We start from the raw sequence: 25,794 nt of genomic DNA, 5'->3' as shown, positions 1-25,794 counted from the left end.
AAGTGAATATCCCCACTGGGGGATCAATAAAGTCTAATCTAAGGCAGCCATGAACTTTAGTTTCTAAGTTTACCTGGCTTATGATTCATTACAGTGTAATGTAAAAATGCATAAATGGATGTTTAGAAAAACATTGGGTGATCCAAGGAACTCCTGCAAACTAAAGACAGTGAGTCCCGGCAGACATCTGCAAGAACTTTGTGTATTTAGTGGTGAATACAAGAATTTTAAGGTTGTAAAAATTGGCGTTGAATGCCAAAAATTAGGGATGTCCTGATACAACTTTTTCCACTTCTGATACGATACCAATACTGCAGCCTTCAGTATTGACCAATGCCAATATCAATCCCATACAATATCAGCACAAATCTTACATACTTTTAACTATTTTGTAGTGTGGAATGTATGAAAGGCTTGATCAAGTGATATTACTCAATCGCAGAACAAGAGCCAATAACAGTAAATACAAAAAAAGAACATTTTTTTGACCATTGGTTGCATAAATGTGAACCTTAACGGACTGTTTTTATCGGAGATTTTTGATGCAGTTCGACATAATCCCATACAGTGATTTTAGGCCGATATCGAATTATTTCCGATATTGATGTCGGAATGGGACATCCCTACCAAAACTTATTAGATTATGTTGTCATCATTAAAGCACTGTAATACCTTCCATTTGTCTTTTGTTTGCTGACCTTGATCATATTTTTCACACATCACATATTTGTGAAATAGGTTCTCCATCCTCTCAACAAGCGGTTCTGTGCTAAAGCTAGCACACAGAAGAGAATACGAGACACATCCTAAAAGTCAAGGGAGCCTTCATCCTACTCCTCCTCCCGTTTCTTTTTCTCTGTGCTCTCCTTGCAGAAGGGATGTAAGGTCTGTTTCCATGACAACACAGTATTAAGGGGAAAGAAGCCCCATCCCAAAATGACACATAGGATTTAGAGGCAAGTGAGAAGATAAATTGCTCCTGCTAAAGGATAGAAGTAACAAATTGGATTTCTTTAATTCAAAAAGCACATAAACATCACAGTGATGCATTTGTTCTGCATGCTCTTTGTGCTGTTTTCCCTGTTGGTGCAAGGATGCACTTTCAAAGGGGACTGTTAAAAACAATTTCTATGTCAGTGTTTGACGTCATGTTCTTACTTTTTGATACATTAAAAATGTCTCGTCCTCAAAAAGCTAAATAATAACATGCAAATAATTTTTTTGTATCAACAGCCACAGATTCCAGCGGTTGGAAATGATGACATTCAGCAGATCAGGTTCATCATTTATGTCTGGGTAGATAAGTCCAGAAGTTAAAGGTGCATTACATAGGAATGAAGTAAAAATTACATCCTGTGGTAAAATTTGGTTCCTTTAACCACTTTAAACAACTCAAACGTTTTTCTGGCCGTCATCAAATTACAAATGTCGGTGCTTCAGTATTAGCTCACAAGAGGCACGGCAACCCCACACTCACTGATGATAAACAGTTGTTACGTTCCTCCTTCCTTTGTTTTGAAAGGAGAAAAACTGACAATCCCAGCAACCCGCTGTATATGAAATATGTTTCAGTATAACCTTCCTTCCAAAATGACTGAAACAATAGACTCTTTTGGGATTTTCTGACTGTAAAATTCTCACTATGTTCTTCCATGCTGCACCTTTAATCAAACAACTGTTTCTTTTTTTTAAACATCAGTTCCTGCTAAACTCACTGTCTTAAAAATGAAAAATCAGTACTCTCACAATTTTATTTGTCCTTTCATTGGCAAAATGGGAATCAATTTCCCTCTGGGATTAATAAAGTATTTTTGAATTGAATTGAATTGAATTGAATTATGTTACAAATCACATAATTCACCTGCAGGAAGTAAATACAGACAAACTCTGCTTTCTGCATTTAGCTGTGCAGTTGTTTTATTATTATTATTTTTCCTGTTTGGCTTTTATATTTATCTACCAAGCCCAACGTTTTCTAACCTGGACTTGGTCAAAACTATGATTTACTCAACTCAACTCGAGCTTTATTTCTAAAATGCCTTTCAGGCTCAGGGGTGACACCAAAGCGCTGTACAGACATGTCTTTGTAACGACGGGACAAGCAGAGATCTGGCCATGCACAATTTTCTCAAGGACCTTCGAGAGAAACGGGACTTTCGATATAGGGCGGAAGTTCTCATAAGTGGAAGGATCCAACCCAGGTTTTTTCAATATCGGCTGAACAACCGCATCTTTAAAAACCTTAGGGAACACTCCAGTGCTGAGGCTAATGTTAAAAATGTTCATGAGTGCCGGGCTCAGCGCAGACACCGCATCACGCACCAATTTAGCCGGGAGGCAGTCCACCGAAGAGCCAGCTGGCTTCATGGAGCTAATCAGTTTCATCAAGTTAGCAAGCTGAACAGGAGCAAAGTCTGAGAAGGCAGGTGGATCCGGCGGTTCTACATGGATAGTGTGGATTTGAGGCTGGAGGCTAAGCCTAATACCAAGGATCTTGTTGAGGAAAAAGCTCTGTAGCTCTGTGGGATTAAGACAAGAACAAAAAGAAATAATAAAAAAGAGATAAGAACAACATGCAAATTGCACTAGTAAAAGAAAATACAAGCAGACTAACTGCCTGTCACAGGTAAAGGCCAGATCAAATAAAGAAGTCTTTAGCCTGATCTTAAAACTATCCCCGATGGTGAAGCACGTACGTTAAAGGGTAGCTCATTCCTGAGTTCCGGGCCTGCCACGGAAAAAGCCCCGTCTCCTCTTGTCTTCAAACGAGTCCTAGGAACTGTGAGTAGGAGACTACTGTCTGAGCGGAGTTGCCGTTCTTGTGTAAATGGTTGTATCAGTGTCTGCAAATATGCAGGAGCCAGTCCATTTAATTATTTAAAAACCAATGAAAGGACTTTAAAGCGAATCCGGAAATCCACAGATAGCCAGTGCAAGGATTCCAAGACCGGGGAGACATGGTCAAATTTCTTTTTTCCCCACCAAAAACTTTGCAGCTGCATTTTGCACTAGTTGCAGCCTTTCCAAAGTTCCCGTGGTCACTCTAAATAGGAGAGAATTACAGTAGTCAATCCGTGTTCTAATAAAAGCAAGAACTACTATTTCCAAGTGTTGTCTTGACAGGAATGGTTTTTGTTTTTCCTAAAGGATGCAGACGGTAAAAAGAGGTGGACACAATTCCATTCACATGGGCATCAAAAACCAAGGCATTGCCAATTTTAACTGTTGGCAGTCATCAGCAAAAAAAAAGGAAAACTAATGGCAAAACGACAAAAAAATCCCCTAATTGGAGAATATAGATGGAGGAGATAGCAGTGGTCCCAGCACAGAACCCTGGGGAACATCCCAGGGGAGTTGCAAGGAGGCAGACGAGAAACCACCCTTTCTGATGCACTGTTCAGTTTGTAAGATATGATCTGAACCACTCCAGAGCTGAACCTGAGACTCCAGAGCTGAACCTGAGACATTGTGATCCACCATGTCAAAAACAGCAGCGAGGCCGAACTAAATAAGTAGGACAGTCTCACCAAGATCTGTGGCAAGCAAAATATTGTTCATGACTTTCACCAGTGCTGTCTCAGTACTATTGTTATGGTCACCAGCCTGGCCTCTTCAGATGTAGGAGCCAGGGTCACCCGGCCCCAGTGATCAGCCAGACCCCGCCCCTTATCCTCCTCTCCTCCAGGCTGCTGAGGAGCACAGCTGAGCTGAATCCCTCTGACAACCTACACCTGGGATAAAAAGGCTGTGCTCTCAGCAGTCTAGGAGGAACCAGTGCCGGGGTTCTGCTGTCCTCCAGACCTCATTTGGTTTTAAACCACTTTGTTTTTGATGAGTTTTACGGTTATCTCTGTTTTGGTTTTAAGACTTTTCTCAACTTTGTGGATTTTGAAACACTTTTTTTCAGTTTCAGTGAAACTTTTAACAAAGTTTTAACCAAGGTGTTTGAATTGTTTAAGTTGTCTTTTAATTGTTAACCTTTTTGATAATGTTTTTGTTTTGCATTATTTTAATAATGCTCTCTGTCTGTTTGCTTGCTTGTTTTAAAACCTTTTATGGCAATTAAACCCATTTTAAATCCACTGTCATGTTTTTTTTAATGTATCTCCCTCCTTCACATTATAACAACACATGTCAGGGCTGTAACAACTATGCTGTGCCTTAAAGCCTGATTGAAAATTTTCCAACATCTCTTGATTTATGTTGAAATTTGCATTTGTCAAGTGACTTGTAATTGTGTTAGAAAGGAAGGCATCTTCTAATGCAGAAACTGTTAAAAGAAACCCCAAAAGGAGAAATTTGGTCATGTACTCATTTACTTACCTATGTGGCTTCTGACACTTATGTTGTTGAGAAAAAAAACACTTGTAGATTTACATGTATGACTTAATATTTCAATAAGCCCCATATATAGTTTTTGATTTTATTTATTTATATATATATTTATTTATTTATTTATTTATTTATTTTTTGACATCCTTTTGGGTGTCTGAAAATCACGTCTCTGCCATTCTTTATTTAACTCTGTAGTGCAAAGCTGTAGAACAAACTTTTTTAATAGATAGTGCTTTTCACTGTTATAAAACCAAACCAAAGCTGACACTGGATTCAGTTCATTACTGGTTTAAATTTTCACAGCTAGATTGCAAACTGGGGCCAAACACCAAGTTCACTAATGAACAGTCTTTACTTATTTTTGAAATATGATTAGTCATTCTGAGTTTCACAGGCTGGCTGAATGTGAAAATACTCTTCTATCAGGGAAACTCTTGGATTAGAAAAGCCTTTCAGATCTAAGTCACACTGAAAATGACTATTCATGGACTGACCCTTCTTGGCTCATGGTGGGGAAGACTGTTGTTGGTTTAGCATCCAGGAGAGAGCATAGCACGTCTTGGCTAGAAGAAGCTAACCATTAGCAACTCCACCACATGGCAGAAATCATTCAGGCTTGAGTTATTTATGGAGATGAAACACCAATGTTGCAGAGCACAGTCAGCGGTAGAGTCACGTTGCTGTTAGCCAATCAGAGGTGAGATGTCCAAACATCAGAAAATAAGACTCCAAATCCTGCCATCTGAAGCTAATTTCTCCTCAGGCTCACTTCTACTTAATGAAAAAAGATTTTGAGAGATTGACTGACAAGGCATTCATTCATAGAGACCTCTACAAATGTATTGAAAACAAAGCTAGTGAACTTGGTGTTTTTCAGTCCGTAGAAAGCTCTTTCCTGTCAGATCCCCGCCAGCAAGTGGACTTCGTATCCTGGCTCCTTTATCCCCAGGGAAGGGATGACCGGACACACTTTAGCATGGCCTCTTATTTACTCCAAAAATGACCACTATTCAGTGGCTTCCTTCATTTAACTAGAAAAACAGAGAAAATGGTACACTAAACACACTCCTGCATCCCCTGAAGCCACTCCCGTAGTGGATTTTCAAAAGACTCATATAAAAACCATCTTAATTACCCCACGCAAGACCCCACCAACTTAGCGGGCTGGCCTTTCCTTATTTGATCAGCTTTGTGTGTCCAACTGGCTGTAGCCAAATCTTATTCTAAATGAAAAAATGTGAATACAATTGGGTGCTCTTTTTATAAACCAACATTTCTAATAGTCTACATTTTAAAAAAATTCTGCAAATGGGAGGTTTTTTTGGTTAAAAATAGCAAAAGTGGATATCCAGTTAAACAGATCTGCATTCATAAAATGGCAATATAAAAATTACAATAAAAAGAAATGGGAGACAATAAATGCTCTAGTACAACTTGTCATTTTGAGTTTCAGACCATTTCATATCGTCATGTTTTCCATATTAAATGGACGGAAAGCAACACTAACTCAGAATTGTTAAACAAGGTTCTCAAAATGCTTTTATTGGTTGTTGATCTTTGTGAGCTCACTTACAACTCCTAATGAATGTTTCTGTGGTCTAGGTTTAGTGTTGAAACAGCAGCTATTTTTGTTTAGCTGGAACTGGAGCCTCTGTCGGTCAAAACAGAAAAGCCTGGCACTGACTAAGCATTTGGTCTGGGAAAAGAGGGTTTAAGAAGTGCAAAGTTGAAATTTGTAATTTGCCCTCTAAAACTGGATTTAAATGGAAGATGTAAACGAAGGGAATTACACTCTTCTTTAAAATACTAAAAATGTGACCCATCAAATCAATGACTACAAAAGTGAAAATTTTTGATAACATAATCTTTATTTTTAAACAATCACTAACTTCATTCTGAATTGTACAATCAATGCATATTTTTATCATCTCACAATTCATAATGCATATATGAGTGTGTCTGAATGCAGTGAAATCATCTGCAAAGACAAAAATACTAAATTAAATCCATTGTCTCAAACACCCCCATGTCTTTGCTCATCCTAACATACATCAATAACCCACAAAAAAGAGCTCGTCTTTCCTAAATTTTCCCCACATCAGATATTTTCACTACCTTACATCCTTTCGTACTAATCTCTGTCAACAACAGACGTGTCCAGCTTCATGCATTACGTCAAATTCACACACATCTCATTTGCACCAATATAAACTTCTGTAAAAAGATAATTATATGCTGGTCTTGCCTGTTGAGTTTCAGTGTCACATTTAATATAATGTATGTTTCACAGTAATGCAGAACTGTAGGTGAGGTGGAAGTTGAACTAATCTACCATTAGCTCTTGCAGGTAACTTGTATCTGTGGGCCTGGATTCCAGGTGGAAGACCCTCCCATCTCCCTGATGACAAATGTCTGCTGTTTGATCTGAGCAGCTGAATGTGTGCTATTAACTGTACATACCACCAACTTAGCAAATGGTTACCAACAAGATATACAGTAGATATATAAACTTTTGCTAAAATACTGATCAAAATGTTGCATAAAAAAGGTTTGGACTTCTACTTCCCAAATTCAAAATATCTTCATTTCTTTTTTTTATTATACGATTTGACTTCAGACAAACATCAACTTTTACAGTCATGCGATGGTCATGCTTTGTCTCACCTGTTTCCGTTTTTCTAGCGAGCCCACAACATGTATAGGTTTGACTGCTCTTAATGAACCACCAAGCTTTGTGCAATGATTGCTGGGCCATGGGCGGCCGTCTTTTATGCCTGAGCCCCAATAATGGGACAACCGTGGGACTTCCTGAGTTAGATAAACTAAATGAGAAAAAGGAAATGAGCTCAGCAGCGTACACAATGTCGGAGGTGGACCCACAGACATCATCTACGCAGATGCGATGTGGACTGGTGTTACCTATTGGAGCTGGTGTAGCAGTGGGCCACCATGTTGGATTTATTTCAACTGAGGAAGGTGTTCACCCAACTAAAAATACACATTTTATTTTTTTCACTAAATAAAAAAATATGAATAAAATAAATAAAATAAAATAAATTACAATATTAAATCCCAACAGGTAGGCTAGAAAAGTCAATAGAAATCCCACGTGTTCTGTTTTCAACAGTGCGCCAGTTATTGCAACAGTTGGTTGCACAAAAATGGGCACAGTTGTTCACCCTGCATTGACTCCAGTTGGGTTTGGAGAGTGAATAAGCCACCCAATATGGCAGCAACACTACTGAACTCTCCAGCGCCCAATGACGCATCTACGTATTCATGTCTATGGGTGTACCAGTCAATTCCCCTTATTTGACAGCCCTGTAAGTGTATATAGATTAATGAAAATGACCGTTTCTCCAGCTAATGGCTTATTTTATGGATTACAAAATAAAAGACAGGAGGAGACTAAAAATAGTAAGTAATCTCATCCACAACCATGGTTAAATTCTATTCAACAGATTTCCTCTTTCAGCATTCAACTAGTACTCTGATAGGAAGGTGCTGATGATTGTGACCCCATGTTGCAAATGTCAACACATCAGGTCAGTGATTTATTAAACAGTCTGACACCCCATCCTTCAGCACAAAAATGGCTAATGATTTTTTGATAAAAGTGACACAACATAAAAAGTATTACAAAACTCAAGCCATTCGCTGCCAAGTCAATCAAAACAGTTTCCATTCATGGTTTTATCCTCAGAATAAAACTAATAAGGACTCTTAAATTAAAGAGCTCTGCATGGTGGCACAGTGGTTAGCACTGTTGCCTCGCAGCACGAAGGTTGCAGGTTCGAAACACGGCTGCGGCCTTTCTGCGTGGAGTTGCGTGTTCTCCCCATGCATGCGTGGGTTTCCTCCGGGTACTCCGGTTTCCCCCACAGATCACAACATGCCCTATAGGTTATAAATTGTAAGTCGCTTTGGATAAAAGCGTCTGCCAAATAAATAAACATAAACATAAAAATCACTTCTTGATTTGTCCCAATAAAATAATTGAAGCAGAGGAACGTTAAAAAATGTTTTGTTGCAAATGCAAGGTGTTTGTTTTTAGCCACGGCTCAGATAACCAATGCTGATCATATTGGCTCGAGTTTTAAACAGAATATTCAAATTTGTCATTTTAACACATTTGCACAACTATTAAAACTGATTTTCCCTTATTCTCACTCTTCTCCACATATGCAACTTTCCTTTCAGGTCTCATCTACACAGAAGCCTTCCTACCACAGCAATGCGCTGCCAGTTTGTTACTGTTGTCACTATTTTTAAAGACATCCTTGTTGCCCTCTATTATATTGCTTGATGCAGTTCTCCCCTGCTACGCAGCAAGGTTTGTCCCCTACTAGTCACACCAATCTAACTTACAATACACACCTGAGTAAATAACATCCTATCGTGAGCTCTCTGCAGACCAGTACAGAGAACTCTCAGCCTCACACCACAGCAGGCGGTGCAACGTTACATTCACGATTGAAACTTTGAGAGAAAACAACAAACAGAAAAATAAATTCTGTTTCTGCACATGGATTACCCTCTATGAAGTGGTTAGAATGAATATGACAATGACGTTGATATTAATAACAATAGAGAATGTAGAAGTGCAATAGCATATAGAAAAAAATTTCACTGTATGAAAACTGAACATGTATTAAAGCTTGTTTTTCACAGCATAAATTGGAAATAATAGATATTTGTGTTCGTGTGAAGGGAAACCACCATTCCTTTGCTTGTTTTCACAGCCTTTTCTCTGTTTGCATAAAATTTTGGTCAAGTATATCTCATATACCTTGTAGATCTATACATATACATATATATATCCTCTGGTAATTCATCTTAAGTCGTCTAAAAGGTGTTCACAGGCAAGAGTTCGGGTTTTGTTGTCTTGGTTGTACAGGAATAGCTCATCTTCATCGTTGTTGTTTCACCCTCTTCGGTTAGAGAGGAAATGGTGGTGTGTCATTTTTTGAAGGAGGGTGATTTGTTTTCCTGTGGCCCCTTCCCCCTGAGTCAGGATGAGGCCACCTCCCATGCAGGAAGCCCCTTGCTCTTCCCGGTGCTATGTGGAGTCCTGATTGACAGCTTTCCCTCCATTCATGGTGGGGGTCCCTGAGCTCTTCCTGGAGCGGTGCTTGTCCTCTATCTCATGCATTGATGGCTCCCTGTACATACAAACTGTGGCAGAAATGCAAACAATAAAAAGGGAAGGGGAGAAAGGACAAAAGTAGGAGTCGATCAGAAAATGGGACAATGTAGAGCAGATTAAAGAGATGGGTGTGAGGACGGAGACAAGGGCAGGTGTGAGGTGGGGACAACCGCACCGGGCGGAGAGAAGACAATGAAGATTGTGTCAGCAGTTTTTTTATCACAGGGTTTTATGATAAGACTGATCATCTAATAGGAACATAAACATGGAGACAAGTAGTAGTAGGATTCGCCACCTCACCTGTTCAGGAAGCGTCATACATTTTTTCATGATAATTTCACACCTTTGAAATTGAGTGTCAGTTAAATTGACTAACAGGAATTAGTCACTCCTGCTCCATATTGAATATTCCTGATTCTTCTCAGAGCTTTGATTTTAATTATCCCTCGTCTGTTCTGCCATCTCCTCTTTTGCCATCTTGCTGCATCGCCCGCTTTCTCAAAACGTCACTTTGATGACAATTGTCCTGATGCTTTTCAGTAGATTTCTCCAGTGAAGAAGTGAACGACAAGTCACCTTGTTTAAAAAGGGCCAAAAAGCAGGCCCAGATCATGATTCTACCAGCACCGTGTCTCACAGGCTCAATTAGGCTTTCAGGCACAAGATCAAGAAACAAGGATTTATTTACCTACTGAATATTGATAATGATTATAATGCTAATAATTTGTGTAATAACTTTATGTCACAAAAGGATATTTTGCTTTTTAATGGAACAGAACTTTTCTATTTGAAAATAAATGCTTAAAACTAATTTCTTCACATTCTTCATGTTCAATAAATTCTACTTCAATGTCTCATAATGAGATTGGATGCCGTGTGACAATAAGCACAGCACTGTTGATTTGGACAAAAATGAATAAATAAATACGACAAAATCTGATGAGCTACACTGTAGCAGCAGCTGCCCTGGGGAGAGGCTGCCAAGCACTCCACCAGCAGCAAGCTAGGAGGGTGAAGTCTCTTGCCCAAGGACACAGTGACTGACATGATGGCGGGAGCTTGGGTTTGAACCTGCAACCCACCAATTACAGGGCAAACTCCAAAACCTTGAGCCACCATCACCCCATGTTCAAGGATGGTTTGGGTCAAAGCCAATATGTATTGTTTTGGATGTAATTACTAGATGTGTGTGCAAATCAATGACAAACTACCTTAAAGAGCAAGTCAACCCCTACCAGTCTAACTCCACTCCCACTTCATGTTTGAAAAATGCAACAAATGCTGTTGCCTGGCAGACCGAGAGGGTGGAGCTTCTAACAAATACACACACACAGGCTCACGACAGCATTGTGACATCATAACGTACCAGTTTACATCATAGAATACCTCTTAGCCAATAGCGGTGGCAGATTTAAATTAAAATACAGTGCAGAGTTTTTACCTGACAACGGCACAACACTGCCAGTTTTAGGCAGAGTATTTAAATTTTAACTAAGATGCACTGAAGTGCCAAATTATTGACGACACGTGTCTACAGCACGATTAGACACTCGTTTATTTAGTTTATCAGCAAAAAAAAAAGTTTATTTGGGGGTGACTTGCTCTTTAAATATTTAAAGGATTGCTTCTGAGATTTTGTAAAATCCACTTTAAGAAACACTCTCATACCTTCAATAGGCCGGGGCACAAAATGAGATGAGGGTTTGGTCTTCTTGACTCGGTTGCCCTTCATGACTTGACCCTCCTTTGTGAGACCAAGGAACCAGGCTCGACCCGACTCTTGCTGTCGGTACACAGTGGATGAGTAGATCACATAGTAGTTTTCGAAAACTGATTCCTTAAATCTACACTCAGGCGTGAACATCTCCTGCAAAAGGAATGTGAGAAGAAGACAAATCCAAAGATTAACAAATGTAACACAGCTGATCCAGACACACAGATGAATTATTTGCATCCACAATAATACATCCTATCATATTAGCAAGACAGAAACATAAGCCACTTATTTTAAAAAATGTGTGTTTCACCGACATACAAATGCCAGGGGACGTATTGTGTGTGTCACATGGACAGCTGTGCACAGAAAATCGAGAAAAGGCTGTTAAAAGAATAATGGTGGAGTTTTCTGTTTTGCAGTTTTACTTACAAGGCAATAACTCCTCATGAAAGTCAAGAAGTGAGAGGAAAGGTGACAGCAAAAGTGAAAAAAAGAGACGAACAACTGCGAGAACTGAGTGGAGAGCTAGATCATGTCCATGACAGTGAAAGAGTGAAGGAAGCAACGCTCCTGACTAGCTGATTCATCACAGACATAAGATGCTGCAATTTGGGCCATTTATAAAATTTTAATTAGAGTAATGGTGGAATTGCATTTAAATAGGCAGGAAAGTGTGTATCTTTACTCAAACACAATCTATATTTATTGAGCTAAGCGTGCTGATTAATGTGTGCTGACGATGGGGATTCCAAGCTCATGATCCTTAGTCCTCCTTGCTTGTCTCCTCTACTCAAGGTCTGCTCAGCAAAACTAGTCAAACGAAAAGTTGGCCTTTGTCTTAAGGGTAGGGTGTTCATGGCTAACAGGGTTGTCGCTTTACTAGAATTTCAAATTTCTTCAAAAATTAAAAAAAATCAAATGAAATACTTGTTTTTCCTTAGTGATGATGGTTTTGTATGAACTGTAGTGTACTGAAACAACTTTTATTGTGAAATGGAACTATATGAGCTAAATTCAAATTAATCCATAGTTATGTAACACTTCATGGAGAATGGTGATGAGTAAAGAGGCATGACACTCTTTAAATAATCAACTTTTGTTCCTCCAGCTGCACTGGTGCTTCAAAATATGCTTTTAAGATCATTTTGAGATTATTCAAAATTAGCTAGCTGTCATGTTCTGTGTCCTGTTCCCACTTCAGGCTCTCCTCTTTTGTCCTAGTCACTCCCTGGTTTTCCTAGTTGTCTTCATATTAGTCCTCCTCACCCATCTGGTTATTAGTGGTTTATTTTTGCCCTCTGTCTTTTAGGTTTAGTTAGATCCATGTTTTATAGGTTAATGTTTATCTGCCCTCCTGCCAAGCTCTTTCTCTTCCCATTTAGTTAATTGATTCCATCAGTTTCTCTTCAGCTCACACTCCTCACACCTGTTTCCCTGACTACCTCCCTCTGTGTTTAAAAGCCTTGTCTTGTCACTCTGTGTTTGTTGGTTCATTGCATTCGTCAGCGTGTTTCTGTCCTCCTCGTGTCTTCCTAGTCCATGCTCATTAATGAGTTTCTATTCATTTTGGTTCATTCAGTAAGATTAAGTTTGGTTTGTTTTTTAGTGCTTTTGGACTTTGGCACACTCTTCTTTAAAATAAAGGATTTATTTCTGAAGACTTCTCCTGCCTTGAGTTGTTCTGGGTTCTGCATTTTGGTTTCCACCTCCCTCATCCTGAACGTGACACCAGCTTAACCACAGAGATTTTTTATTTTGTGGTATTGAATGCCTCACTGGGTGTCAAGGTCAACCTTAACCCTAATTTACATTCAGTTATTCAGGCATGACCCTAATTTGTTTTGTTTTTCAAATTAAATAGTATTGACACAATAATTGTAATGGTTTTATTCACGCATGTGAATAATGAATCAATTGTTTAACTGTAATTTATTAATTTGAAAAACAAAAATAAAGTTGTTAATTGTTGCTGCGTTAAAGCAGCTTTCTGGAGTTTTCTACTTGCAGAAATTATGATTTTTCAGAAATCTGTAAAAGTGATTATTTTATCATGTACTGTGATAAAAAGTAAGCAATATGTCTTTTTTTTGTTAAGCATGCCCCCTGCCCCACAGAGCTCCATGCAATAGGAAACTGAGCACCAACCAGAACTAACCAATAGCGTTAGACTACCGCTTAGATGCTTCAAATTTAAGGAATACCTCAGCTGATGCAGAGTTGATGAACTTTTCACGGACAAGAAAGTCTCTAAAATATAAATATATGAAAACACAGAATGACACGAGAATAATACTCATAAAAAAGTGTATTTTAGCTCTGTTTGTCGGCTACAGAAGCACATTTATAAACAAGAAATGTGAAGTCGCAACCTTAAAAAGGTAGAGCGACAGACTTTTTGTGTGAAATGCTTGTCAGCCACTAGATGGTGCCATCGGATAAGAGAAATAGTACGGAAAGAGACTAAATATTTGTTTGGAGAATGTTGAACCATTTTTGTATCTGGCAGATCTTCTGCCAACACATTCTCACACCCAAAGCGTTGAAAAATGACACGTGTGACCAAGCCTCAAAATGTGACAATTAGGGGTGCCCCAGCGTGTCGGGAGAGGACGCACTGAGGACACACTGTCCCAGAGCGTCGGTATCCGACGCCCGCGGTGAGACGGACATTTGACCGACTTGTGAATTACTTAACCTTCCCCTCACCCCCATTCTAACCTTGACCAGCTTGCACATGCAAAGCTTAACTGAATATTACTGAGTTAAGGTTAGGATGGGGGTGAGGGGAAGGTTAAATCACTAGAGGTTCGAGGAATAATGTCCGTGTCACCACGGGCGTCAAATACGGACGCCCACAGTGACGCATGTCCCTGCGTGTCCCTGCGTGTCCCTGCGCGTCCCTGCGCGTCCTCTCCCAGCGCGCTGGGGCACCCCAATCATCAAATTTTGAGGCTTGGTTATACGCATCATTTTTCGATGCTTCAGGTGTGAGAATGTGTTGCGTCTGCTGTGTGTGTGTGTGTGTGTGTGTGTGTGTGTGTGTGTGTGTGTGTGTGTGTGTGTGTGTGTGTGTGTGTGTGTGTGTGTGTGTGTGTGTGTGTGTGTGTGTGTGTGTGTGTGTGTGTGTGTGTGTGTGTGTGTGTGTGTGTGTGTGTGTGTGTGTGTGTGTGTGTGTGTGTGTGTGTGTGTGTGTGTGTGTGTGTGTGTGTGTGTGCATGAAGTTTCTACTTCAAGAGTTATTAGATGGATAGATTTGTATTTTAGTATTTAAATCTCCTCTGCAGATGCCAACCACCTCACAATTTCACATATCCAGGGGTAGGAAAAAGCATGTTCATCGCCTGCCAATCAATATCAGGTGTGCTGAAGCAGGGAAACAACTAAAACATGCTGGACAGCATCCACTTGAGGACCAGAGTTGCCTACCCTTGCATTAATCAGAGTAAATGATGACTGGGTTAGATGTATAGGTGATAAAATCAAAATATAAAAATTTGGATTAAACAAAAATCTGTGCCGAGACACTCTAAGCCATAAAACTCACATTACCTGCACCCCTTGTTTGAAAGATCAGAGCCTGTCGACAGCCATTAGACTTTTGCACAAATGCAGTTTATTGAGTTTAGACGCATAAGGCTGCAAAGCTAAACTAGTGAAAGGACTTTGTCTTTCTGACAAACAACATGTAAAATATATAAAACAGTGATATAACTGGCCAGATCCAAGGTCAGCTGAAAGATGTGAGCCAAGCATTAAAAACCAAAGCAGAATGTTTTCCTGGGTTCATTTACAAGACACAGTAGTGCTTAGCAGGCTGGGTAAAGGACTTGAGAAGGGTGAAGTCACATGGGCACGAGTGTAGAAAGGTCTTGCTGGTCAGCAGGAGGACGACAACCTTTCGAACAGCTAGCGGCTGGGTTTATCAAGCCCCGCTGACAAACTGTCAAAAGCCCATATCTTCCTCACCGCTGGGGCACTGAGGGTCACATTGGACCTTGCTGGCCGCTCTCTGTAGCTGTGTGAGCATATGTGTTTATGTTGGTAGGGGTTCGACAGTGACATATTACCCACCAGCAGGCGTTGCCCCTTCATCAGTTTGGTGCTCAATTCAGATCCTGCTCACACACTACCCCACCCTATACACACTCATTAGTACCCTTCAGAATCAGCCACTTAGCTTTGCTGACAAGCTCTACGGTCTCCTTCAATTCTCTGTGCAAGGACACATTTTGTGACTCTTTATGGAAAAATGCTTGGATTAGTCCAGAAAGTACTGGCTTTGGCTCGGAAATGACAGGTAGAAGTGAGGATAACATTTTTGTTTGTGGGAGACTGAGTGTCATAGATGCTGCTAATCATCTGGCTCATGATTAGCAACACCAGTGAACATGAACTATGGGATTGATGTCTACACTCATGATTTTGGAGTATGAATTTCTAAAAGGATCACCCGGTAATACATACAGCAGAAATGGCAGCAGTACTTGTAGGAGCGGATGTCAGACTGGATACGACAGTCTCTGCACTAGAAAGCCTACAATCAACGCAATCAGGCAGAGGAGACCTTCTATTGGACCGATCTCACTCTCTGCTGGAACTTCATAGAGGGAGAATAGGTGTGCAGTTCTGCTGGGTGTCTGTGCATGAAGGCAGTAGGGGAAACAATCGTGTTGATGGCTTTGCAAAAGTTACCGTGCTGAAGGGCGTATACATGACTATCCCTTTTAGAAAAGGTGAAGGGAAGAACTTGGTTGGAACTTGGCAAAGGAAATGAGGAAGTTCCACATGACTCAGAAACCGGTCAGGGTCAGGGTATGAAGGTACCAGATGGTTAGAAATTATCATGATGAAGCAAACGAACAATGTCTGAGAACCCTTCTTTGCTATGGATTTAGTATAGTTATGAGACATTGCAAAGAAGAAGAAGAAGAAGAAGAAGAAGAAGACTACCACAGCAGTCAGGTATTGTTTAGCCCAGGGGTCGGCAACCCGCGGCTCTGGGGCCGCATGCAGCTCTTTCATCCATCTGATGCGGCTCTCTGCTTCTAAACTAATTAATGAATATTTAATTAAAATAAATTTTTTACTGCATTCATTTTTATCTGTATGCCAATTCTAAATGTAAAGATTGTCTGTGTAAACCTGATCAGGTCCAACGCTGACAGGTCACCCGCTTGTGCGTAATCAGACGTCTCTATGGGAGCTTTCTGAGCTGAAGAGGATGTGAGATTCTGGACTTTTCCTCAGACAGACTCATGGATGCGTCGCCACATTGGAGGCAGGAGCAAGCGCTATTCAGCCAAAGTTTCGTAATCAGGGAACATTTTCTAAGTGACAAGTCTCTCTGAGAGACAGGGTTTGGACAACACTCGCTTCAGTGGGAGGAACCTTCCTGCGTGGCTCTGGTTCTGCGACGTGCTTCAAGACCCCGATCTCCACATCTTCAGCTCGCTGTCCATCTCACGTGTGCACTGACAGCAAGCTGCACTGAGCTCAGTGTCCAGCTCAGATGTTCTGATGGGAATCTTTTCCTGATTGGTGTAGCTACCTCCACGACGCGCGTAACAGTAAAAATATCAGCGCATATGCAGCCTTGAGGTTTCTCCGTCAAAATAGACGATCAAATACGGGAAATATCCGGTCATTGTGAATCCTGTCGTTTAACTGTTTTGCCTTCTTGTGAAGATTGTTGCAAACAGGAACATTAGACGTGATTAACACCAGAGCCATGAGCACCACGCCGTCATCTCCATCTCTGTAAATGAGGGAAAGAAATAATTGATCGGATCCTTTTCTTAGCTTTTCAGCATTGTTTAATGTAAAGTTTAGTTCAGTACAAAGTTTAATTACAACAACCCAACGAGACAGAGCCTGGATTTATATTCTGAACAGTTTAAACATGTTTTAAAAGGAGACTGCTCAACATTAAAACCACTAACAGGGTGAAAATATCTAAATGTTGTCGACACAGATGGGCTACGACTTCTGGGTCAGTTTAATACAAACTGTTTTATTAATTATCTTCTGTTGAAAGATAACTTTAAGGTACATGAGTGAATGGTGTTGGTTGCTGTCACCTGCTGTGATTGGTTAAAGCAGCTCTTGGCTGTCTGAGGGTAGGCCCCACCCACAACGCCGCAGCTGCTGCGGCTCCCAGTGTTTTCTTTACTGTGGTAAACGGGTAATAAATGGCTCTTTGATGGGAAAAGGTTGCCGACGCCTGGTCTAGCCCAAGAGTGTGACATTCAAGCTGGTGACCAGCATGAGGAGGATGTGCCAGGCTGTTCTGGCTGTGTATCGTTCTGCTAAAAGCTACTGAGGCCTTTTTCAGTTAAATGGATATTCCACCCCGAAGTAAAATTCCGTCTGTTACCATATTCCCCATGGTTGGATAAGTAGGAAAAACAACTTGTAACCAGCCCAGTCATTCTCCTGATTTGGCAGTGCTCCTTTAGCTTTAGCTTAGCATAATAAAAGTGGCTCATTAATGCTCTAGAATCTAAACTTTACTACCCTTTTAAATACAAACTTAATCTTTTTAAATCACATTTTCTACTTTATTTAGCATGTTATTCTACACAAAATGTATAAAGCACACACTGTGCAAAGGCACTCATGCAAACATCAACCAATGCGCTCTGTGCCACCGAGACAGAAAAATAAAGATGTTCAGCAAGAAACTGTCATTGTTATATATTTCAAATAAAAACTATTCTTCTCTAGTTACTGTTTAAAGGTGTGGGACACTCATTAAGTGGTCTCTAGTAGGAATGAAAGCTTTCCAAGCCGTACTGTTGGGGGGGGGGGGGGGGGGGGGGGGGGGGCAAATGCACCTGGATCAGCACGGAGAAGTCTGCTGTAGCAGAGAATGGCTGGACACGGCAGGATCTCTCCTCGGATTGGATAACAGCAACGCGACTCTACCACTAACTTGCAACATGGATGTTTTATCGCCACAAATTGCTTAACCCGAGAGGCGCTTCTTAGTTACGTTTGCACTGTTTTGGTTATCCAATTTCCTTGTCTATAATTCTTCATTGTACGCAGAGTGATAAGGGTTTGTTGTTACCTTTGATGAAATTGTTCTACATTCACTGCCGCCTTCATCAGAGCAACCACCGGATGCTGATGGCGTCACTTCCTTCTATCCACTGGCAGCAGAGGACGATATCACCTTCTGCTGCCCACACCTTCGCCACTGATCGCCGTATCCCATGAGTGATCCATTGTGTAAACTCCTTCATCCCTGTTCATGGTCCTGGGTCCACGCCTCCTTATCTCAATTGCTTCTTTGATCCATCGTTTGAATTTCTGTTGCTCTGTGTTTTATCCCAGTCCATTATATGATTTTCTCTTGTACAGTGGTCTTTTATGGCTGCTCTTGTGTGTCTTTGCCTTGTTTCCATCTCACACTCCTTTTTATGTTCTATTTTTCATGTGCTGAGTGGCAATGAAGATGAAGATTAAGATGTTAAGATAGATAGATAGAAAGATAGAAAGATAGATAGATAGATAGATAGATAGATAGATAGATAGATAGATAGATAGATAGATAGATAGATAGATAGATAGATAGATAGATAGAGAGAGAGAGAGAGAGAGAGAGAGAGAGAGAGAGAGAGAGAGAGAGAGAGAGAGAGAGAGAGAGAGAGAGAGAGAGAGAGAGAGAGAGAGAGAGAGAGAGAGAGAGATAGATAGATAGATAGATAGATAGATAGATAGATAGATAGATAGATAGATGTGCAGCAGAGACAGAACAGTGGTTTGTGCTGTGCAGTAAAGTGGGTCATAATGTGTTATAAATAATGGAGAAGAACTCGTTATTGTGGATGCTCAGCCCACGCACATCATCTCTAAACTCTCCACACAAGCGTTTTCACCTAACTCACTTCCAGCTTTCAATCAACATCAGCCTCAACAGTCAGATATGTTCAACAAAATGAAGTCCACCTACCGGTGTTTTCTTTATGTAACTCCTTAACGGATTAGCAGCAGTCATAAATTAATCACATATTTAACAAGGTTTGACAGAAAGGCTTTATAAATCTGCAACCCAACAGTCAGATTAATCTAAAAGGCCGATACAATAAAGCTTGTGTCATTCTCATTAAGAAAACACTGCAAAGAAGCAGAGAACAAGGAAAGGGTGTTAAGGATTTCCTTCAGCAATTAGTTCCCAAATAAAAGGGGAAAACACGAGCTGAGCATCTTTTCTTCAAGACTAAACAACTTTAAAAATAGCGAGAAGTATTTTGGGGTCAGGGTTAGGTAGATAAAGGACATATGCAGTCTCAAAAAAAGGAATAAAACAGAAATATTCCCATTTTCTACATAGTTTCATTTGTTCCTTTGTGACACATGTATGCGCTGGTAAATTCAATGAGCAAATAACGATAGTGAAAATCAGTGTCCAAAACCACTGGAGATAAGTTTATTCATGAGCATTCATAGTTTATAATCCCCTGACTGATTCAGTCTACCACCCACCGTTAATTGAGAAAGCTACTTCCATATGAGGCGCAGCCCCTCCTGCATGTGGCCTGAGAGTCCATTCATGTTGTGGCTTAAATCACTGCAACCATCACTGCAAAAGGCCCTCTCGAAAGGTCAAAAGTTCTCCTTTAAATGTAATATTAGAGTTGGAATGATTGGCTGAGAGCTGCTGTTTGACACTGAGGTGCTTAGCTACATTTAATTAATGATAACCATTGAGTCTGATGTGAATGATGATCTCAATGCAATGGTCTTGACTGGAGAGGTCATACAACACCTTTAACTTTGAGTCTATTTGACACATAAAAGACCTCTGTCCAGGCGTGATTAAACTCTAATCACACCTGGATGAGTGTGTGTGTGAGTAGAGTCATGAATTGTGAGCTTGTTTATGTGCTTTCAGTTATGAATGAATCCATCTACATGGTGAGTCATCACAGCCTTTTTCTTTTTTTTTCCCCAGAGTGACCTTCCTTGAACTTGTGATTGGCTTGCACATCTGCCAGGTTGTGCTCTAGATGCGCAAAGCCAAAAAACCTTGTCCTGAATAAATTACCCTCAAATTACGAGACATAGCCATCATTTAAGTTCAATTTCTTTTTTAAAAACCAGATGAAATAATGCATGTCACTTTTAACATCTCCTTTGTGTAACAAGAGTAAGTAAGTAAAGTAGTAACTTTGTAATAATAAAACTCACCCCTGGTCAGTATTTTTGGTTTTTAAAGGGCTTTGTGTTGTTCTTCAAGTATTTATGAGCAGGAAAGTTAGTTGGACAGCTTGTGATTTTCTGCATTTGCTCATCATTCATCGTGGTCCACTGGAAATCAGAAAAGTCCCTCAGATGTCTGCACTTAATGCAGTCCTCATGTCTTCGTCTCGGTTAAATTAGCGCTAAATAGATTTTTTTAAGCTAGAGCTTTAACATTGATCTAAGTGATTGTTGAGTTACAAACTTGATCAGTTTCATATTAGACACCACTCTGCAGACCCTCTACTGGCCAGAAAGTGCGCTTAACAGTTTTGTGGAGTAGATAGATGTCCTATAGGGGGAGTTCTTTGCCTGCTTTGTGGCTGTTAGCTGTTGTGCTAGCAGTTTGATTTTTTTAAGTTTGCTGATCAGCAATGAAAAGCACAAGAAGAAGAAAACTAGAAGTTTGCTTTTTTGTTGGTTTCATGGCTAAGCCTGGTAGTAAAATAAGAGAGAAGGCAAAGAGCTAAAATCACATTGAACATTGGCACGACCTACACTAATTTGAGGTAGCTAAGGGAGGCTACAAAATCATAGACTGATGGTGACCTGGCTTTGTTGCAATTTGACTTGTAAGTAATAATGGTTTTTTTTTTGTCCAACAGTGTGGATCTTTTTACCTTGTGGTGTATTTTAGCATTAGCTGGCTCATGTTTGTATTAGCTCATTGTCAGCACTATAGCTACAGCAGCAGGAATGTTAACAACAGTTGTAATTCTACTTTCAATCAGTTGGGCGGAGGAGCAGGAAACTCCTCAGTATCAGAGTTTTTTCTCAGAGGGCACCATCTGCAGCCAGATAAACGTATTGCACATTAAGCCCGTACTTCCATGATTCCGACTGGAAGCAAAGCCTCTTATTCGTGAACCAACACCTGCTATAGCACAGCAACAGAGCTAAAACACATTGTTTTACAATCATTCTTTTCACGTTATGTTGTTTTTTCATTAATATAACATACTATAATGTCCATAAGAAATGTCACTGACAGCATCACCCTAGACATATGCTCTGTGATTGACATTTGTACATAGGCGGCGGATGTCTAATGCTATTGGCTAATGCTGTGCAGCACTCAAGTCTAATTGCATGGGGTTGTACAGAATTGGGGGGGGGGGGGGTGGCTTAGCAACAAAAATTACTTCTTTCCCACATTATAACAAAGTAAGACTATCAATTTACAAATTTCTAAAAAATACAAATCAAACGTAATTCCTGAAACAGGGAAAACTCCAGATTGCTTCTTCAAGTAAAACAATTCCCAACTGGATTAAGAACAAAAAAGACTTCTAACCAGCCCAGGTAAATGAGAAGGTTTATTACAACTCACCTATTACATTTACTATTAAGTCTGATATGAAAACTGAGGACTGTATATAAGCTTCTGTCAGTAAGGCCTTTAAAAAAATAGGAAGAACTAAACTTGTCATTAGATGAATGCAAAGCATGTGCAGAGCACCTTCAAAGACAGTAGGAGATTAGGTGGTGCAGAGCAACACAAAATCCACATCCGAGGAGCTCTTTAATGAGCAGACATGAAAGGCTTTGGAAAAGCTGAGTAGTTGCTGCGATGGGATAATGAAGAGACAACAAAGAGAACAAAACACAACACGTGTTGATGAATAAGCACGCATGCCAGTGGCACGCAGGCTTTCAGAACTCTACGTGACTAGAGCTTACCGAGCTGTAGAGCATCCCCTCGCCATTCATGGCAATGTAGAAGCCACTTTTCACCCCTTGGATGGCCACCACTCTCAGACCCACAGGAATAAGATTAAACAGGGCTGCAAAGAGAGAGAGAGGGAAGCAAATATAGGGAGAAGAGAAAAACAGAGTTACAAAGAGGCAGAGACAAAAGAGAGACATCTAGGACAAAGGATAGAACATGACAACTGAGTTTCCACTTAACTCTTGTAAATACTACAGCCTCTGATCGGTGTTCTTTGACTATCCATCAGCAGTGGAGTGAACAGGACAGGAGTAATGGGAATGCTGACACATCTCACAGTAAAACATTGTAAGCTGTTTGCTTATGACAAATAACTTACAGAGGGACTCAAATAATTATTTAAAAAATGCATCTTGTGTGTCTTAGTCATAAAAGGGTCTGTACACTTTTCTCGGTGGTGTGGATTTGATAGAATCCTTATAATCACCCCTTCAACTCTTTCAATCAGAAACATAAAGTGATAAATGATTGGCTTCAGAAACAAAGTTTAAATGTAAAATGGCAAGATTCAGTATAACTTTCTGAACAACGATCCAAAAAAAGCCAGAAAATTGTTTCAGACTAGTTTTATCAGGAGGTCAGGTCAGCTGATTCCTCATATAAGTTTTGCCAATGGTGTAAATCAGGGATGTGGTCATGAATAAAATAAGAGCCAAACAAGATACATGAGAGAAAAGGACAGAATAACAATTCACCCAGCGTTTCTGGATTCATTCTTTAGTCTGAACGCTGACATTAATGGCGGAGGGTGGTGGCTGTAGGGACATTCTTTACCTGCTGCACACTCCCCTGTTCCACAGGAATGATTGCTTTGCAAGTGCTGGGACTATCCGATAAAACTGGCAAGGAAAAGCAGAGGCATGCCAACATGGGTCTGTCCTATGAGTGGATTCAATATCACTCAATACATATCGACATGGTGCTTTTGCCTGCCAATGCTTTAAACGTGCCCTCAGGCTGCTGAAACTGTTGATTCACACTGAGCACTTTACTTCTGCAGTTATGCATTCACCCTTGAAGCTTGTAAAGAAGCAGATTAGCACCTTGAGCTTTGCTTTATTTCTGGTGTTTTCAGCTTTCTTTCCCCTCCCTCCTAATGACTGGTGGTGTTAGAGGTACCATTCAAACATCTAATTGGCATGAAATAAGTAGAAGAAATGTGAAATATGAGATCACATTTGATTATTTAGCTATAATTTAGCATGTGCTCCCTGCTCTAATTTTTCAGTTGTAACAAAATACTGAATGGGCAGTGGTTGTCACTCTGCTGCCTTTTAAATATCCAGCATTTTTTTGTTAGTAGATGATGGATTTCATAATTACAGCAGCACTGACTGCTGTTAAGAGTATCTGATGACTATCCTGAAGGTGATTCTTCTTCTTTAATAATCTCGCCGTCAAAAGAGAAAGGTTGGACTGGTGCAGGGAGAGTTGGAGAGCTCTTTTGTTAAAGTGACAGACAAAACGGGTTCAGACACCAAAAAAAATAAAATAGGAAAGATAATCCTTGAAAAATGTAAATCTTCCAGTAGAGCAGTAATCTGCTTGAGGCAAACATGCAGTTGGGCAAAGGAATTAAACTGAATAAGAGGACAAGCATCACAACAGGAGCCCTGCAGGAAAGGTTTAAAGGGACACTTAGCTAAATGTGAAATGTGAACGGCAGTTTCACTATAGACAAGGACACTAATCTATTATAGTCAGTTCTGTTCTGTTCAGCTCTCTTCTGTTCAATTATATTAATATCTATTCAATATGTATCGATTTGAGTCAAGTTGATTCTATTCTATTCTATTCTGTGTCAGTGAGGTTATATTCTATTATGTTCTGTTTTATTTTATTCAATACAATTTAATTGAAGTCAATTTGGTTCTGTTCTGTTCTATTCTATTCTATTCTGTTGTGCTTTGTTCTGTTCTGTTCAATACAAATTGACTTGAGTCAATTTGGTTCGGTCATTTTCTATCCCAGTTTGTTCTGTTCTATTCCATCCATCCATCCATTGTCTGAACCCGCTTTGTCCACGAGGGGTGGGGTGTGTGTGTGTGTGTGTGTGTGTGTGTGTGTGTGGGGGGGGGGGGGCTGGTGCCTATCTCCAGCGATCAATGGACAATTGGGCGGGGTACACTCTGGACAGTGAGCCAGTCCATCGCAGGGCAACACAGAGACACACAGGAAAAACAATCACACACACACAAACACACCTAAGGACTGTTTGGACAGACCAATTAACCTAACAGTCATGTTTTTGGACTGTGGGAGGAAGCCGGAGTACCCGGAGAGAACCCACGCATGCACAGGGAGAATAAACGACAAGAGAAAACTCCATGGAGAAGGATTCCAGGCTGGGAAGTGAACCAAGGACCTTCTTGCTGCAAGGCAACAGCTCTAACCACTGCACCACTGCGCAGCCCCTGTTCTATTCCATTCAGTACAATTTGATTCGATTTGAGTCCATTTGGGTTTATTCTATTATATTCTGTTTTGATCTATTCTATTCTGTTTAATTCAATGCAATTGGATTTGTATCATTTTGTATCTGTTTTGTTCTAATCTGTTCTATTCTGTTTTGTTCTGTTTTATTCTATTCTATTCAGTGCAATAGGATTTGAGTCAATTTGGTTCTGTTCTCTTCTTTTCTATTCTATTAGATTCAATATGATTCAATTTAAATAAACTAGGTTCTGTTGAATTCTATTAGATTATGTTACCAGTATTTTTACTGGCCTATTCTATTCTATTCTATTCTATTGGATTAGAGTCGATTTGGTTCTGTTTTGTTCTATTCTGTTCTATTCTATTCTATTCTATTGGATTAGAGTGGATTTTGTTCTGTTTTGTTCTATTCTATTCTATTCTATTCTATTCTATTGGATTAGAGTCGATTTGGTTCTGTTTTGTTCTATTCTGTTCTATTCTATTCTATTCTATTGGATTAGAGTGGATTTTGTATCTGTTTTGTTCTAATCTGTTCTATTCTGTTTTGTTCTGTTTTATTCTATTCTATTCAGTGCAATAGGATTTGAGTCAATTTGGTTCTGTTCTCTTCTTTTCTATTCTATTAGATTCAATATGATTCAATTTAAATAAACTAGGTTCTGTTGAATTCTATTAGATTATGTTACCAGTATTTTTACTGGCCTATTCTATTCTATTCTATTCTATTGGATTAGAGTCGATTTGGTTCTGTTTTGTTCTATTCTGTTCTATTCTATTCTATTCTATTGGATTAGAGTGGATTTTGTTCTGTTTTGTTCTATTCTATTCTATTCAATATGGTTAGATTCAAGTCAACTCAAATATTTTTGGTTCTTTTCTATTCAATACAATTAGATTTTAGTCAATTTGGCTCTGTTCTGCTCTATTCTTTTCTATTTTATTACATTCACTACAACTTGATTTAAATCAACTAGGTTACGTTGCATTCTATTATATTCAATTCTGTTCTGTTCCATTCTGTTCTGCTGAAATGATAAAATTATGGTCACTTTGGTTTTGTTTTTTGTATGTGATTTGATCATCAGATACTCTTCCTTTGATGTTTTTGTTGCCCTTTGATGTTTCACTTTAAATGTTTTTATTTTCCTTTTGATATGTTTCCTTTTTTCTCTTTTTAATGTATGT

At 39.7% G+C, this 25,794-nt stretch overlaps 1 protein-coding gene across 6 annotated transcripts in view; it reads right to left on the bottom strand.

Moving 5' to 3' along the window:
• Window positions 1-6,184: 6,184 nt before the first annotated feature.
• fgf12a (fibroblast growth factor 12a) overlaps window positions 6,185-25,794 on the bottom strand; it is a 48,495-nt gene continuing 28,885 nt past the window's right edge. For all 6 annotated transcript variants that reach the window (XM_015957004.3, XM_015957001.3, XM_015957003.3 and 3 more), the window contains 3 exons: window positions 22,122-22,225; window positions 11,150-11,348; window positions 6,185-9,510 (listed from right to left, as the gene is read on the bottom strand). In XM_015957004.3, the coding sequence (XP_015812490.1) occupies window positions 9,395-9,510; window positions 11,150-11,348; window positions 22,122-22,225 (419 nt within the window). In that variant the 3' untranslated portion in view covers window positions 6,185-9,394. The remainder of the gene's footprint in view (window positions 9,511-11,149; window positions 11,349-22,121; window positions 22,226-25,794) is intronic.

This window comes from Nothobranchius furzeri, chromosome 11 (assembly GCF_043380555.1).
Source record: "Nothobranchius furzeri strain GRZ-AD chromosome 11, NfurGRZ-RIMD1, whole genome shotgun sequence".
Classification (NCBI taxonomy): Eukaryota; Metazoa; Chordata; class Actinopteri; order Cyprinodontiformes; family Nothobranchiidae; genus Nothobranchius; species Nothobranchius furzeri.
This window is presented reverse-complemented; position numbering and strand designations above follow the sequence as displayed.